The sequence below is a fragment of the Gymnoscopelus braueri genome, assembly GCF_963280865.1.
Source record: "Gymnoscopelus braueri genome assembly, chromosome: 1".
Taxonomy (NCBI): domain Eukaryota; kingdom Metazoa; phylum Chordata; class Actinopteri; order Myctophiformes; family Myctophidae; genus Gymnoscopelus; species Gymnoscopelus braueri.
The window spans coordinates 61,855,925-61,872,299 of record NC_137603.1 but is presented as its reverse complement, the minus strand read 5'-3'; the positions used below and the strand labels follow the sequence as shown (position 1 = coordinate 61,872,299).

Sequence of the window (16,375 nt, the reverse complement as noted above, 5' to 3'; positions counted from 1 at the left end):
ATGTTTATCCATGAGCCTTTCAGAACGTCTGGCCCTCTGGTTGACAGACACTATCTTAAATAACTCTCATGCGTCCTGCAATAGCAAGGGAATGATTCAGTGACAACTAGTATGTGTTAAGAATACGTTCGTTTATTGCAGCACAAATGCTTTGTACACACTTCCTCCGTGCTGTACATAGAACATACAGTAAAACCAGTTTAGCACAGACTGTCATAGCATTTACTCACAGTCTGACAGCATATTCACAAAGGCCAATTAACTTCATTTACACTAGCCGTCCAGAAGAGCGTCTCTGTGTGTTTGCGTTTGTGTGTGTGTGTGTGTGTGTGTGTGTGTGTGTGTGTGTGTGTGTGTGTGTGTGTGTGTGTGTGTGTGTGTGTGTGTGTGTGTGTGTGTGTGTGTGTGTGTGTGTGTGTGTGTGTGTGTGTGTGTGCGTGCGTGCGTGCGTGCGTGCGTGCGTGCGTGCGTGCGTGCGTGCGTGCGTGAGTGAGTGAGTGTGTGTGTTTGCGTTTGTGTGTCTGTCTGTCCGCAGCTAATCTCGTGAACCACTGGACCGAACACCAAATGTCTTGTGCATGCAACCAATAAGCCAAGGAAGTGAATCCCAGAATATTATCTGTTTTTCAATTATTGTGAATTTGCTTCAAATAGGGCTCTCCCTCCGGTCTTAAACATCACCTCCCATCCTAGAACGAGAAAAATTAACGGACGGAAATTGCCATTTGAAATTTAGCCAAAAGGTGATTTGGTCTGTTCAACTCTGTTGGCCAAACGTGCTCTTTACATTTCTGACTATTAAAGTATTCAATCAACCAATACTGTAATGTAGCCCTGCAGTGAAAGTACTTGTGTTTCTTTGCATTTGTGTCGCTCGACAAATATAACCTGTTGTTCATGAAGTCAATACGAAGTATATTAAATAACACTATTCTTAATTTAAAGAACTTGTCTTGGGTACCTAGCCTCAGGTTGAGAAACACTAGCTTAAATAGCATAGCAAGGCAAAGGATAAAAGTATATTGCCGCACTTAACATTTCTTGCAAGACGGCCGACGGCCGTCCTCAGTGTTCTATACTTGGCAAACAGGTGCGTTCTATTTGTATGGATGGATGGAAGTACCACTAGGACACCTGTCACTATTGTGATGACAGGGTGTTCGCCCCAGAATAGGGACTCATGTGCCAACGATTAAGTACATTTACTTGCTGAAAGGGCAGAAACCTTTCCATATTCTAACTTTTTTAACGCCCTACTTGATCATTCTGCAGCATCACACAAAAGCATCGAAAGTAGCAGATCTGCAAGCTCGAAACGCGGCGCTATATATGATGATATGTTTGCCATTTTTTTTATTTTAATCTTGTTGAATTTGAATTTGCTGAAGATTTCTGGAAAATGTTTGAATTGTTTTGGAAAATGTTTACAATTCAATACAGCAATGTATTTATATCAAAATCAAAATGTACTTTTTTTGCACTTTTGAATACTCTTTTTTAAAGCAAGTACTCCTGTACTTTAACTCAAGTACAAATTTGACAGAGCAACTTTCACTTGCAAGTGAGTAAAGTACTGGGGTTGAGTACCTTTGTCCATCACTGTGAAAATGTGACTTAACACCTTTCACATCATGAGTCGACAGCTCACTCTCCAAGGCTAGCCTAAGTGGAACATGCTCTACCATGTTGTTCTACGCAGCAGGACACAGAACACATTGCTAAGTGTAAAGGTCCGTACACAGCGGGAATGTGATGAATGAAACATTTCCCATCAAACTATTAATTTGGTGATACCTCATTCATCATATACTGTAGGTTGAGGCATTTATTAGTGTTGAAAACCTTGTTTCAAACAGCAATCGCTTCATAACCATGTAATATGTGTGTTCTGTGTGGATGTAGTCATGCAGCAGTTTAAATTAATGTGAATTAATCACATTATCTGGGTGTGTAAGGATCTTTAGTGTCGAACCATAGAATTGTGGTGCAAAGTACTTACCTCTTCCATCCTGTATGATCCAACAACGTACAGGTAGCTTCCTGGACGGCCCACCAGTCTGGAGAACAAACACAACCACCACAGTCCATCAGATGTACACCAAACACAACCACCACTGTCAGTCCATTATTTTATTATTATTTTATAAGCGATTATTCTGTGAAGTGCTCTTACTATTAATGGTGCTGTAAGTGGTTTGTTTGAATAAAACTAAATGCTTTTTGTATACAAGGTTAAAGCTTTATATTCTGATCAGTAATCTGTGTTTGTTCAGTAACAGAGGTCCCCCCCCCATCTCTCCTGCTCTTTAATAAACAGAAAATACAGGTGGGACACCCATTTATCAGCTTCAATTTTATAGTGTTCCAGTTAAAAAAAAATCTGCTCATTTATTTGTTTAATCACTCCCAATTGCACTTGCTTATCCTGTATCCTGTATGGGTTCTCTCCTGATTGGATGAAACAGGTATCCCAACCTGAAAATGTATTTTCTCTTTATTAAAGAGCTGGAGAGACCCGTTATTACTGAACAATGATTACTATCATAATATAGAGCTAAATAACACTTATTTTAACCACATAATATCACTTACACCACCTTCAAATAATCCAGAAGCACATTTCATTATTATTACTATTATTTTGTTATACCATATCAACAAATCAACACAAAGACATTCAAATATATCTTTTATAATCGATTCTTCTGATGAGCTACTTAAGCCCTATTTTATACTTCATCCTACAACGCTGTCATGTGACCTACAGCCGACCTACAAGCTCACAACGGTGCACTGTGAGCTTGCAGATCTGCTAGTTTCACTATTACAAAACAAATTGCACTTTTTTGCCTATAATGACATGCCCAAAACACAGACGCCAGGTTGAAAGTGGTTAACTGTTGCAGCACTATTGGACTTCATGATCCATTTATGCAATCCAATTAATTGAGAATGACCCTAAATCAATTGTGTCAATTAACTGTTGCAATCCTAATGGAGAGCGAGCAGAATCATCCCAGTCCAAAGCCAAAGCTCTCTAGTTACACAGCTAATCAATACTGTTGGGCAGAAACGTAGAAATCGTAAATGAATGCCCTACTTTGTCGTACAAGAGTGTCGCACAAAAGTAGCAGATCTACAAGCTCACAACGTGTAGATCTTGTAGCTGTGAGCTTAGAGGCTGTGAGCTTGTAGATCGGATATTTTCGCTCAAAAAGTGAAAGACGCTAAGTCTTTCTGTGGGTTATAATATTTAACCAATAAACATATTAACAAGAGCTTGTGACTAGAGCTTGTGAATAAATAACTACATTGGAGCCATTGGGATACCGGTTCTTTTTTCCATTTCCTGAAAAGTAAAGGGTTTGGCTATATAAGGTAACCCGACAGCGGGTAATGTTTCACTGTTCAGCGTGTTGAATTTAAAGGGTGGTTTCTTTTTATTAGACTTGAAAAGTGATAATTTGCTTGATGGCTTCTTAATGACTTGTTTGACGGCTCATGGAGTCCATGCAGCTCTGGGGCATTTCTCACATCCGTTAGGCTCAGAACAATTATTTAGATTTATTATTATATCAATATTTTTATTGACTGTATATAGTTGCTGTCAGGCAGACACCTAATGAAGTTTTAAATACTATTTCTGTAGTATTTTAAACTTCATTATCTAAATTGTGCATTTTACGTATTGTTGAATGCAATAAAAAATGTGTCTGTCTGTCTATCTACATATTATCTACCTACCTTGTATTTCCATATTCCTTCTTTTAATCTTAAAAAAAAAAGAATGCTGTATTTTATACTTTGACACTATACTTGATACTATGACAGCAGCGTTGTGTGACACATTGTGAGCTTGTACATCTGCTATTTTCACTATTCCATCAAGTTTAAAATCTCAACATTTATTAAAATGTTTGCCTATGATGACATGCTCCGATGGGTCACAATGAGTCGCGGATGCGTCGCGTTGTGAGCTTGTAGATCTGCTATTTTCAGCCATTTTCTGTGAGCGACACCATCGCGCGATGGAGCATAAATGAGGCTTTTGGACACACATACCTGCCCCTGAAGAAGGCCAGGTACACGATGGGAGTGAAGGCGTTGACAAACTTCAGCACAAAAGTCTTGAAGATCAGACGCTCCTCAAAGCTCTTGTCAGTCTTTGGAACCTCTGAAAACAAGGTTTAGGGAGAACACACGTTAAAGAGGGGATTTAGTTTTATTGACAGTCACTATAATGGCCATAAACTATAGTGGTTTACTCAAGTACTGTAGCCTACTTAAAGGGATACTTCACTCTCGGGCCGGGGACACATTTAAAAAAAATATTAAAAATAAATGAAAAAAGTTATGGAAAATTCATGGCCCCCTCACGCATTAGAGTGTCCTACTAATGCGTGAGGGGGCCATGAATTTTCCATAACTTTTTTCATTTATTTTTAATAATTTTTTTAAATGTGTCCCCGTCGGGAGAGTGAAGTATCCCTTTAAGTACAGTTTTGAGGTCATTTTACTTTACTTTAGTTCTTTATACCTCTACTCCACTACTCTACATCTCAGAAAATAAAATACTGTACTTTTTCCTCGGCTACATTTATTTCAAGTTACTTTGTAAATTTACATTATTACGAAACATACATTCATACAATAGCAGATCTGCCCACAACGCGTTTTGAGCTTGTAGATCAGAAATGTATACAGTCTGTGCTTGCAGTCTGTGCTTGGAATTTGTTTTATTAATTCCCAGATGCGATGCGTTGTGAGCTCATATATCCGCTATTTTCAGTCTGTGACGGCGTCATACGGAGATGTGGAATAAGTGTAGTGAGTGTTGGGGTAATGTAGCGGAGACAATTAGCTCAGAGACGGTCTGGACATCTGCTCTCTAGGTTTGCACATGGGTGCTCATCTGAAATAACATATGGGAAAAGAATATGTATTTCAAAATGTCCTGGATCTTATGAAGATCCAGGACCCAGCCAGTGACTATAAATGTTTATTAAGTTGGCTCGAGTGTGTTTTATTCCATAAGTATGAATAATACTTATTCCAGCTAAACCAGGCATTCAGTGATTAATCATTGTAAGCTGTAATTTGTGAGTCTCTCTCTCTCTCTCTCTCTCTCTCTCTCTCTCTCTCTCTCTCTCTCTCTCTCTCTCTCTCTCCTCTCTCTCTCTCTCTCTCTCTCTCTCTCTCTCTCTCTCTCTCTCTCTCTCTCTCTCTCTAACTATTCAAAATAGCCGATCAACTGTGGCTCACACAACGTGTCGCATCACGACACGTGGTGAGCTTGTAGATTAGCTATTTTGGACAATGAATTGGTTTGCCTATGAATTGACAGAAAAAAACAATGACGGCAGGTGTGAGGTGTGTGCTGACCCAGCGTGGTGAGCCACCGGGCGATGACGGCGTAGATCTCGTCCAGGATGATGATGACGATGAGGTTGATGACGGCGGCGGTGCCCTTGACGGTGGCGCGCACGTTGGAGCGTGCCGCCGGGTACGAGCTGATGTGCAGCGCCGCCTTGATGCTGATCCGGTACAGGATCACCCCGAACACGATGGCAAAGGTCACGCTGATCTGAAATATCCATATTGAGGTTTTTAGTGACGAAAAAAAAATCATAATTACAGTACATGAGCATATCGATGCTGTCGGGCTATCTCCATATTTAAACTTTTCGTGTTCTTTCGTAAATTAACGCCCTACTTGTTCATACTACAGCGTCACACAAAAGCATCACAAGCAGATCTACAAGTAGGCCTACATTAAAGGCTTGGGATAAAAATAACAGGCTGATGGAAATAACACATTTTCCCCATTACAAGTAGGAATCGTGCGGAGAGAGAAGGTGAGAGGTAATGGTTAAACAACACTTGCTCCACAAGTTGAAGCTTTTTGTAGTTTTGTGGCTTTGTAGCTTTGTAGCGGGCATCAAAAGCTACTGTACGCGCTAAGTGTCGGGCATCAGTTTGTATCTTAATGTCACCGTTTCCCATTGAAAATTAATGGTTGACAGTACAGTTAGTTGCTACTCATAGCTGGCAGACATGTTCTATCTTTTACAACTCTACCCCTGTCTGGTTCTATTGTGGAGTGGATTAGGAAGCCTAAAATATGCACATGTTGTGCACTTTAAGTGCACAACATGTACATTGTTACAAATGCCTCACGCAAGAAACAGTCTGGAATATACTGTGAATATACTCGAGAAGTCTGTAACTACACGTCTGCAGCAGGCGTTGAAAGTTAGTGGGGGGAAAAGAAAATGCTTTGTAGCTGCCAGTGTGAATGCAGCATAAATGTGTGTGTAAACCAAGGGGCAAACCCCCTTGTGCTGGAAATGAAGCTCTCTTCCGGGTTCACTTACAGCAAGCAGTTCCTATTATTAACCCAGCAGATTTAGCCATTTCACCTTCGGTTGCAACACAATATACTCTCAATAGAACTGAAAAAGGTTTTGGGCGGACTTTACACTTGAAGTTATTACCGTAGTAAACATTTTCATAAACACTTTATGTTTTCAATCATGCGTTTAGTCAATTATGGTCCCATTCATTTTAAAATGAATGATAATGTAGAGTATGTTTCTAGGGTTTCTACCGGTTCTACTGAGTGAAGACCCGCCCTCGCTGCGGTTGCAGCCAATAGCAGTCGATTCCGGGAGCATTTCAGGACCGGAAGTTCAAATATGGGGTATTTCAATTCGCCAAAAAAGAGGCTTTAAAACGGTCTGTAGAAACCAATGGGGCTGGCTGTGTTCATATTCTTCTTACAGTCTATGGTGTAAACAGAGTGCTACACGTACAGTACACTGAGGGGGTGGCACTCAGAGACATAGAGAAAAAAACAATCAATAATACAGCAAAAAGCAGGCCCCAAGAAAAACGTTGCTAATCTAACTCTTGAGAGTGTACAAGTGGAACCAAATGGACCCATACGGGGACTTTCCAATTCCAGACAGCCTACTCTATCCACTCAGCCACGGCTACGGCCACCCCGTTAGCCTGCAGCATATCGTCGCTGTCGGGCGGAAACCTTGTATCTCTCGTATCTCTATATTTCAACTTTTTATGTTTATTCCTTTTCCATAAATGACTTGCTATTTTCCGGTGGCAATGACAGTTTTGTTTTGTTTTATCATAAATGAATACTGAATACTACTTTATCATACAAGAGTGTGAAAGTAGTGAAAATGTTTATAAAAAAGGAACGGTTTTGGACATACAAGGTTTCCAGTTTCCGCCCGACAGCGCTGATATATTTGCATGATATCGTGCGGTGCTCAAAGTGTTGTAGGCGCTCGATCACTACAGAGCTGTTGATGATGTTTACCTTCCTCTACAGAGAACACACCGTGTCCTTTGTGCGTTTGATGTGACTGCAGTAAATGTCACGTCGTTTGAAATGTCAGTGTCTTTGCCCTAAATTACCGGTAGATATATAGATGAAACACTGTGTGTGACAGCTTTCTGAGGACACGTTATCACGCCATTACACAAGAGCAACATGAAACATTCCCCCACCAACCATTTCTTGGGGAAAGGACATTTTAGTCACGAAACTTATAAATTCTAGTCCAAGAGAAGGTCAAAGTTATTTAAATCAGTGTATACCAACCTGGGGGCCTTTGGTAGTCCAACATTTTAACAGGGCTGCCAAGTTTCAGGAAACTTTAGTGTCATCACATGCACACGCGCCACACATTTTTAAATATATTTTTTATTTTTTTCGTGTTTTTTTTCCCTTTTATTTCCGGTTTTTATTACTTGAATTCGGTTAATTCGGCGGTTAATTCGGTACAAAAGAATGTAGGCCTACTCCATGAAGTGTAGATGTGTGGCAAAAAGGAAACGCATGGATGCATATTTATAGCAGAAAGAGCTTCACGTTTAACTATAGCCCTACTCATTCAATTCTAAACCGATTCTTAAAATGTAAAATTCTCTATTAGCAGTGAAGGGTCTTCTTTCATGTGTATCAGTCATGATGATTGTTTCGCCATCAAACAATATCAAGCAAAAAGGAAACGATGGCGGATCCTCCAGTCCATCCTAGCCCTGAAACATGACTGTCATACCATGACAGTCATGGAACCGAAAGTTCCTGGTTTTCGATTTTTTGACATTTACAACTCTCACATGTACATAAACGTTCAGATTTCAAATGTAAAGTGCTTACCCACGAGCCACGGATGTTACAAGTTTATCCGACCCGCGATAAGTACCCGTATTTCCCGTATTGTTCAATAAAAAGCATAATTTAATGCGATCGCCGGCCATTTTCTAATTTTTTTTTTGGTAATGTATCAGAGTGCAATACACCTCCCAACCATTAGTGTCGCATAGTTGAAAGAATCGGAGAAATTTCGAAGAAAATGGCCGGCAATCGGATTAAAATGCTTTTTATTGAACAATACGGGAGATACGGGTACTTATCGTGGGTCGATCAACTTGTTACATCCGTGGCTCATGGGTAAGCACTGTATATTTGAAATCTGAACGTTTATGTACATGTGAGAGTTGTAAATGTAAAGAAATCAAAAACCAGGAACTTTCGGTTCCATGATGCTTGTGACAGACGAGCGTCATGTGAACCATGGCTAGTTGGCTACAGTCCATCCCATCGCGCAGCGCACCTCCCCAAATGGAACCGTCGACCTAAAACACCCTCACCCCGGGTCTAATCCGGCGGCCACGGTCTGCGAAAAAAATGTGGCAGTGTGTTTTAGGACGAGCGTTCCGTTTTCCACCCGGTTGCTGTTTTTTTTTTTTTTTTTGCTGTGAGGGGGAAAAAAGCGTGTGAAATGGCAAGTGTGGCGTGAGAGGTGAGAATAACGTTTTAGCATATCATTTTTGGGTCATTATATTGTTAAAAAGTACTCTGGATTTTTCAAAATAATTCAAACATAGCAGATCTACAATACATTTTCTGCTATAATGACCACATCACCCATTTTCAACTTATTCATATAATTGGTCCTCACTAATGCTCATTGCAATATCGTACCATTTTTGTCTATTCACTCAGTGTGTCATAGAAGGGCTGTGGACAGTTCAGAAACCTGCCTATCAGTGACATTATAAGGAGCATTAGTGGGGACTAATTATATGAAGTGTGTGTGTGTGTGTGTGTGTGTGTGTGTGTGTGTGTGTGTGTGTGTGTGTGTGTGTGTGTGTGTGTGTGTGTGTGTGTGTGTGTGTGTGTGTGTGTGTGTGTGTGTGTGTGTGTGTGTAGACCACACACACACACTAGTCGTGGTCCACTGGACAGATCAACACCAAATGTCATGTGCACGTCAATATCAATAAGCCAAGGAAGTCAATACCAGAATATTTATGTCTATCTATTTTTCACTTATAGTGAATTTGCTGCATATAGGGTGTCATAGGGTCATACAGGGTCTCCAAGAACCACTGCTTTACAGGCAGGTTCTCCTGTCCACAGAAGCACAGTGCTCCCAGATCGATTTCATACGCTAGGGTTCAAGAGGTTAATGTGTGCAGCGTTTCCACGCAAACGGTCCTGGTCAGAGGTAGCTTACATAAAGCACGTGAAGGGGTGGGGGTGTATAGACGAGGAAAGGGTTAGGGACAGGGTCCTATAGATTAATAGATAACACCGAAAACTATTTTAGAATCACAACATATAATAGAGAGTGGAACGGAACATAACATGGCTCCACTTCTCCAATTGAACTCAATGGACGCGGCCATGTTATGTTCTGTCACCCTATTACTTTGAATGGTGTGAACGTTCTCTATACACAATATATAACCATAAGCTAACAGTATAAGAACGTCTGTGACTCACCATCATCAACATCATAACCACCATGGTCAAGTAGGCCGGCAATCTGTCTGTGCATGTCAGCTTCACCTTCTCTCCCTGAAACACACACACACACACACACACACACACACACACACACACACACACACACACACACACACACACACACACACACACACCCATAAACCATTGAGAAGGATATACATTTGTAATGTGTCTGCAGAAGTGCTTTTGCTGACAAACATGGACGTCTCTCCTCCAGTGCACACACACATGCACTGTGCTGGTACACAAGCATGAACGCACACGCCTCCTAGCAGCTAACAGTCACATTGCATTCATACCTACAGGGAACTGGGTCAGCAAAACCCACACAGTCAAACATGTTTACTGGTCTGTGTGTGTGTGTGTGTGTGTGTGTGTGTGTGTGTGTGTGTGTGTGTGTGTGTGTGTGTGTGTGTGTGTGTGTGTGTGTGTGTGTGTGTGTGTGTGTGTGTGTGTGTGTGTGTGTGTGTGTGCTTGTTAGCCAGCATGAAAACTGTAAATGAACATGAGACCTGAGGTGTTAGGAAGAAATAGTGTGAGACAGAGTGAGAGATGGCACTGAAGGTGCTTTAGACCTGATTTAACTCCACCGCACGACAGCATCAGCTCCTGTCGACCGTCAGTCTATTCTCTCGTTACAGACTGTTGCCTCACACAGTTTTCAAATGCCATACAGGTACAATGGAAGCGTTGAAGCGGTTCAATGCTGTAAAGTGGATGTCCTCCCCCCCCCCTTCTGTAAATCTAATTAGTTGAAGCATAAATAGCTTTCTGCTTAACAGAAATGGAAATATTATAAATATTGTATATTTTAAAATATAAGATACAATATGTCATGAGGAAAAATTTAGAGATTGGGTGATATTGAAAATAACTTGACATTTAACCATTGAACCCCAGCACCTATCCTGGGGGAAACATTTGCCAAAAATAGCTGATCTACAAGCTCACATGTCACGTTGCGACTTGCTGCGAGCTTGTAGATCGGCTATATTCTTTGTATAATACTAGCCTTCATTGGCCTCCAGATTGGCAGCCATAAGCAAAACATGTGACACAAAGGATATCAATGTTCAAAGGATGACACGTAGATGGTTTCATGCACTCCTTTTGGTTTACTCCTGCAAGGTGCTCTTGGAGATGATGTGGAGGCCCTCCTCCTTCAGCCTCTTCAGAGCCGGTCCATAAATGTCCTTAGTCATTGGAACCACCTTGGTAGAGATTTCCCCATCAAGCACCATGCGTGCAGCAATGGCTGCTGGGTAGCCAACTGTCTTGGCCATGGCAGAGTAGCCGTTGGGGTCTCCATAAACCACCAGGCTGATGTGTTTGGTCTCCAGCTCTCCGGTCGGGTGACGAAGGCCCACGTCGCTTCGCATTATGATCATGTCTCTCTCACCTTCACCAAAGGAGAGCCTGGCTTCCAGTTGTTTTGCCAGAGCAGCGAGGATGGTCTCAGCATGTGGTACCATTTCATTACTCAACATCCCAAACCATCGTAGGGTGTCCATCTTGAAGTCGTCCCTTCCGATGTGATCATAAACGGCTTCCTCAAAAGCATCAGTGGAGGTGGAAGTGGACAAGCCGATCTGCTTACAGAGCAGGTCTTTCCAGGTGACAGGAGCTGGGATCCGTGTTGATTAGGCCCAATTGTACAAAACCACTCATGGCGCTGGTGAAGCCCTTAAAGCGGAGCGTTCCTCTGACCAATGTATGTGCAGATTGGATGCCGTACGGCTCTGCATACTTGGTGTTGTCGCGGTTGGGGAAACCCTCCAGGTTCAAACCAGGCAGGAAGTCCATCGCTACTGAGGAGTCCATTAGGGCGCCTCCTGCTGGGATGCTCAGCACCTCGTTGTCCTTGAGGAAGACGGCAGGGCTGATGGTGTTAAGAAGCACTCCGTATGGACTCCAGCTAAACTTGTAGCGAAGGGGATTATCTGAACACTAGGGGGCAGGAAGACCACCACAGAATGAGCTGTAGGACTCCACGGTGCACCCGTCGGCCTTGCCTTGGTCGATGCATTCCATGGCCAGCATAATGTGGTCGATGCCAGGGTCCAAACCCATCTCGGTCACTATGGTGATGCCCGCCTCTTCAGCACTGTGCTGCAGCTCCTTTAAGCCAGGAGCCAGATAGCTGGCTGTCACCATGTCGACCTTCCTCTTGCGCAGTGCTTGGCTATTTGTGGATGGAAGGTGTACAGCAGTCTGATGACCAAGTCATGGTCTTTGACCAGAGAGTCCAGATGTCCCTCTTGACTGGTGACGTCCAGCATGACAGGTATTGTGTTGGGGTACTTGGCCGCAAGCTCCTCCGCCTGGTGCAACAACACCGATGCGACAGTAACCTGAGTCCCTCTATCTCGAGTCAGGTACTCGATGACAGGCCCAGATACGTATCCCGAGCCCAGGAGGAGAACGCGCTTCATTCCACTTTTCTTCATGATTTGAGCTCGTTCCCTACTTTCCCGAAGATTCTCAATGTATTCAAACTTCGGTGTAAGCTTTCCGTTGGAAGCGATGACAGCGTCTCTGACTTGGGGGCTGAAATCCTCTTCTTCCAGGGGCCTGGTAACATCAGATGGCAGCATCTCCCATATATAAGGGAACAGGCGATCTCCAAAGTACTCTAGCATCAACGGGAAGCTGTGCAGGTAAGTTATCAATTGAACACATGAGGATCCCATTGCCCTCCACGCTGTCGTGATCAATGTGCTGGTCGGCGTCGTACATACAGAAAGGTCTGTCTATGGTGGTGCACTCAGTCATGAACTCAATAGAGCCCCCTGTGTCTGCAGATATATCACAAATGGCTAGCAGTTTGTGTGGTAGCTCCGGACAGCCGCCGGTCGATGCCGCAGAGGGCTTTCTCCTTATCAGTTTTTGTGCATCCAGACGGCGGAGGAGTCGTGGTGTGTGAGGAGGATCCCAAAAAATCCCGTTGATCAGGCATGTGGTGTACGGCGCCACGCTGGTCCTGAAGTTGGAGGTGTACCGCTCTGGGTGGTGTTCATATTCTATTGGGTCATAGATGCCGTCACTCTTCCTCATGAGGTGATGGTGACGACTCAGGACTGTGGTGTACACTTTAGTCCCAACTCCAGCTTGAGAGACATCTTTCAACTCGTGAGGTTCAACATATTCAACAGGGAGCTCGTTGATGATGTCTTGAGCGCCTTTCGAGACGTTGCCTGCACCAGTAAAACAAAACGTGACCGGGCCAATAGATTTTGGCATGTGTCCCATGGAGATCTCGTATGTACCCACAATCCCTCACTGCTAGGATGGCCTGGCAGACATTCCTGTAGTTGTGAGCCATGCCAATATGCATAAAAGGGGTGTGGTGCCCGAGTGCGAGGAAGCGCAATCCTAAACCGTGCAGAATATTAATAATTCCTGCAACACCAGCCCACTGGCCAAACGCTACGATACGGAACCCATTAGCATCAACCATCTTCTCGTAGTCGATCAGGCGCACTTCTTTTTTCAGAAGGTCATCCAGGAGTCCCATGTTCTCCTCCTGTGCTTTGATGGTGTGGGAGAAGAAAACGTATGTTTTCTTGGGGTAGACCTTTTCTTCTGGGGGTCTTTTCTCACCAATGATCAATGTGGCTTCTGAAATGTCCTCTTGAATGATGGCACCTGCTTTCTCATAATACCTCTGGTGAATAGCCCTTCTGTTAGACGGCTGGACCAAGACCTTATGCCCGGCGTGGGTCAGCTCCTTGACATGCCGTGGTGCCAGAGGGGCCCTCCTCTCCCACGGGTTGTTGTCCTCACGGCGGATGGCCATGACACTCTTACCATGCTCATAGCGCTGTTGGCTACTGAGGCAGGCCCTCGCTGTTCTGCTCTGGTGACGTAAGAGTCTGAGCATATGACTTTAATAATCCACTGTGTTCCTGTACAATATTATTAGGACGGGATGACCAATCAGAACTAAGTGATGTCTGCAATTGCAAAAATGTTCAAAAGTATTTCATAATCATAAATAAAATAATAAAATCAAATCATTCCCATAAATAATTCAAAAAGAAACCTTTAAGAAGTAGTGAAACTAAAACATATTTTGGGTCCCGGGCATACGTCCAATTTCTCTTTTGGGTCTTGAGCTAAAAAGTTTGGGAACCACTGCTCTAGTCTAGTGGACTGGGAGGGCCGCCATAGGAGGATATCTGATTGATACATTACTTGATCCTTTGCACGGTAGCAGTGACCAGCAACGATTGCTTGTTGACGTGCTACTGTTGTTATCAGCGACAGCTCACCAAGTAAAGTGCTACCAGATCTGTTCTTCTGTTGGATGATCTTTCCAGATATTCTTAGCACACAGAAAGAGCCTGGTGTATGTGCCGGCGCCACCCAGACCATCTTGTTGGCCTATTAGCAGCGTGCACAAAATCAATCAGCACCACGCAGACTGATGAAGTTAAATTGACATCATCACATTGTTTCAGCTTCTGAGTGCATCGTTGTCCATTTATTGTCAGGTAACTTATTGATTGAACGTCACACACGGCTAACTGAACATCAATTACTATTGACATGACATATTCAGCCTTGAGGCAAATCCTACCGTTTGTCATCTTGAGAGGCTAAATAATGAAGTAGATGTATCAGTCTCTCTCTTGTCTCACTGCCTCATAAAGCAGAGTATAGGGGCTGCAAGGTTTTATTATTTTCTTAGCGATAAATCTGTCTTTTTCTGATTAATCAAACAAATCGAAAATCAAGTTTATATATATATAAACAAAACGACCCCGAATTATTGCTTAAGAACTTAAGTTCCGTTTTATAATATGGCGTACAACAGGGTTGCACATATAGCATAAATGCAAAAACAGCCCATCTACAAGCTCACAACACATCACAATGTGACAAGGAGCTTGTAGTTGTAGTTTTTTTGTGCTATTTTGTCACATATAATGATTTTTAAATATAAACATTTTTTATTAATATCTCCTTTTTTTTAACAATTCAATCAATGACTTCAATTAACTATTGTCCTAAAGCAGAAATGGAATTGGGTGGGATTTGATTCTTAAAACATATATATATATATATATATATATATATGTTGGCTTTTCTGCCTTTATTGATAGTATATATAGTAGAAAATGACAGGCAACGAGGAGAGAGACGGGAAGGGACACGCAGCAAAGGTCTTCGGGATTTGAACCCGTATTAGAGCCTATATATCATGTGCTACGCACACTGTGGGATTTGATTCTTACCGTGTCGGTGGTGTGCTCTTCTTGCCTCTGGGTCTTCTGCATGACTCGGAACTCGTAATCGGCTCTGTAGTGGTCCTGGAAGGGACAGCGACGCATACGTTAGCCACTATGCTACAAACCAAAACATGATGTGTGACACACTGCTGACCTATCGCAGTGGGTTGCAGTTGGAAGTGGAATGGAGCACGCAACCATTTCCAATACAGTATGTGTGCGTGTGCATGTGCATGTGTGTGTGTGTGTGTCTGTCAGGACCAGGGGGAATTGAGAGAGCTTAAAAACATAAATAAAAAGTTCCATCATATTCACTGAGCATGGGTGATAAATTGGATATGACGGCTCTCTCGTGGTAGAGGATTTCAGTCTAAAAGTTGAGTCAGTGAGAGTAAATCACTGGTCTGTTGGCGAGAGAGAGAGAGAGATGGAGAGAGAGAGACAGAGAGAGAGAGAGAGAGAGAGAGAGACACAGACAGACAGACAGACAGACAGACAGACAGACCAAAAGAGAGAGATATTTGGGGGGGGGGGCACTTCTCCACATGAAATCCCTGTGTCAAGCTGACAGACAGACAGACAGACAGACAGACAGACAGACAGACAGACAGACAGACATGCCTGGATGCAGACAGACATCTGCCCAGGTCAAATAATAGGTGGCAATCCATGGTATGGTATGGCAGACAAGACAGACAAACAGACAGACAGAAAAGAGTAAACTGTAATTGCAGCTGTGAGTTTCTGGTCATGAGGAGAGGAGAGGAGAGGAGAGGAGAGGAGAGGAGAGGAGAGGAGAGGAGAGGAGAGGAGAGGAGATGAGAGGAGGCGTGAGTTGCAGGCTGTGAGTCAAGCAGCCTTCATGTCAACTCAAGCAGTCATCAGCGGCCACAAACAGCAGCTACAGTTTAAGTGTTCAGAGCCCACGCTAATGATGGGGTTTAGAAGGACATCAGCATTATATTAGTCTGTATGACGACAGACTGAGACAAAGACATGAAGGGAGGCAAGTAAAAAAAAGATCAAATGAAACCAAGCATTACATAACAGCACCCTTCGCGCAATACTGCAGTTCAAAGGGAATAAGGAAGGAAAAGACAATAATGGCATTATAAAAGTGCAAGGATAGCTGTTAAGGGGCAACATTTTCAACCTTATCTCCATGTAATTGGTCGTCACTAATGCTCTTATAAGATGGCATCATTTCTGTCTAGTCACTCAGAGGTGTCTCAGAGGGCTGTGGAGGGCTTCCTTTTCCAGGAGGAGAGAGGCTGTAGTTTCTATTAGCTTGGAATCCCCTCCT

General features: G+C 43.0%; 1 protein-coding gene and 1 pseudogene across 6 annotated transcripts in view; both read right to left on the bottom strand.

Moving 5' to 3' along the window:
- ano1a (anoctamin 1, calcium activated chloride channel a) overlaps positions 1-16,375 on the bottom strand; it is a 107,503-nt gene that overhangs the window by 16,392 nt on the left and 74,736 nt on the right. For all 5 annotated transcript variants that reach the window (XM_080435571.1, XM_080435572.1, XM_080435570.1 and 2 more), the window contains 5 exons: positions 15,079-15,153; positions 9,818-9,892; positions 5,383-5,584; positions 4,063-4,174; positions 2,000-2,057 (listed from right to left, as the gene is read on the bottom strand). In XM_080435571.1, coding sequence (XP_080291697.1) covers positions 2,000-2,057; positions 4,063-4,174; positions 5,383-5,584; positions 9,818-9,892; positions 15,079-15,153 — 522 coding nt within the window. The remainder of the gene's footprint in view (positions 1-1,999; positions 2,058-4,062; positions 4,175-5,382; positions 5,585-9,817; positions 9,893-15,078; positions 15,154-16,375) is intronic.
- LOC308090434 (alpha-aminoadipic semialdehyde synthase, mitochondrial-like) lies at positions 10,957-13,721 on the bottom strand (annotated as a pseudogene). The gene has a single exon. The product of its transcript is annotated as an alpha-aminoadipic semialdehyde synthase, mitochondrial-like (transcript).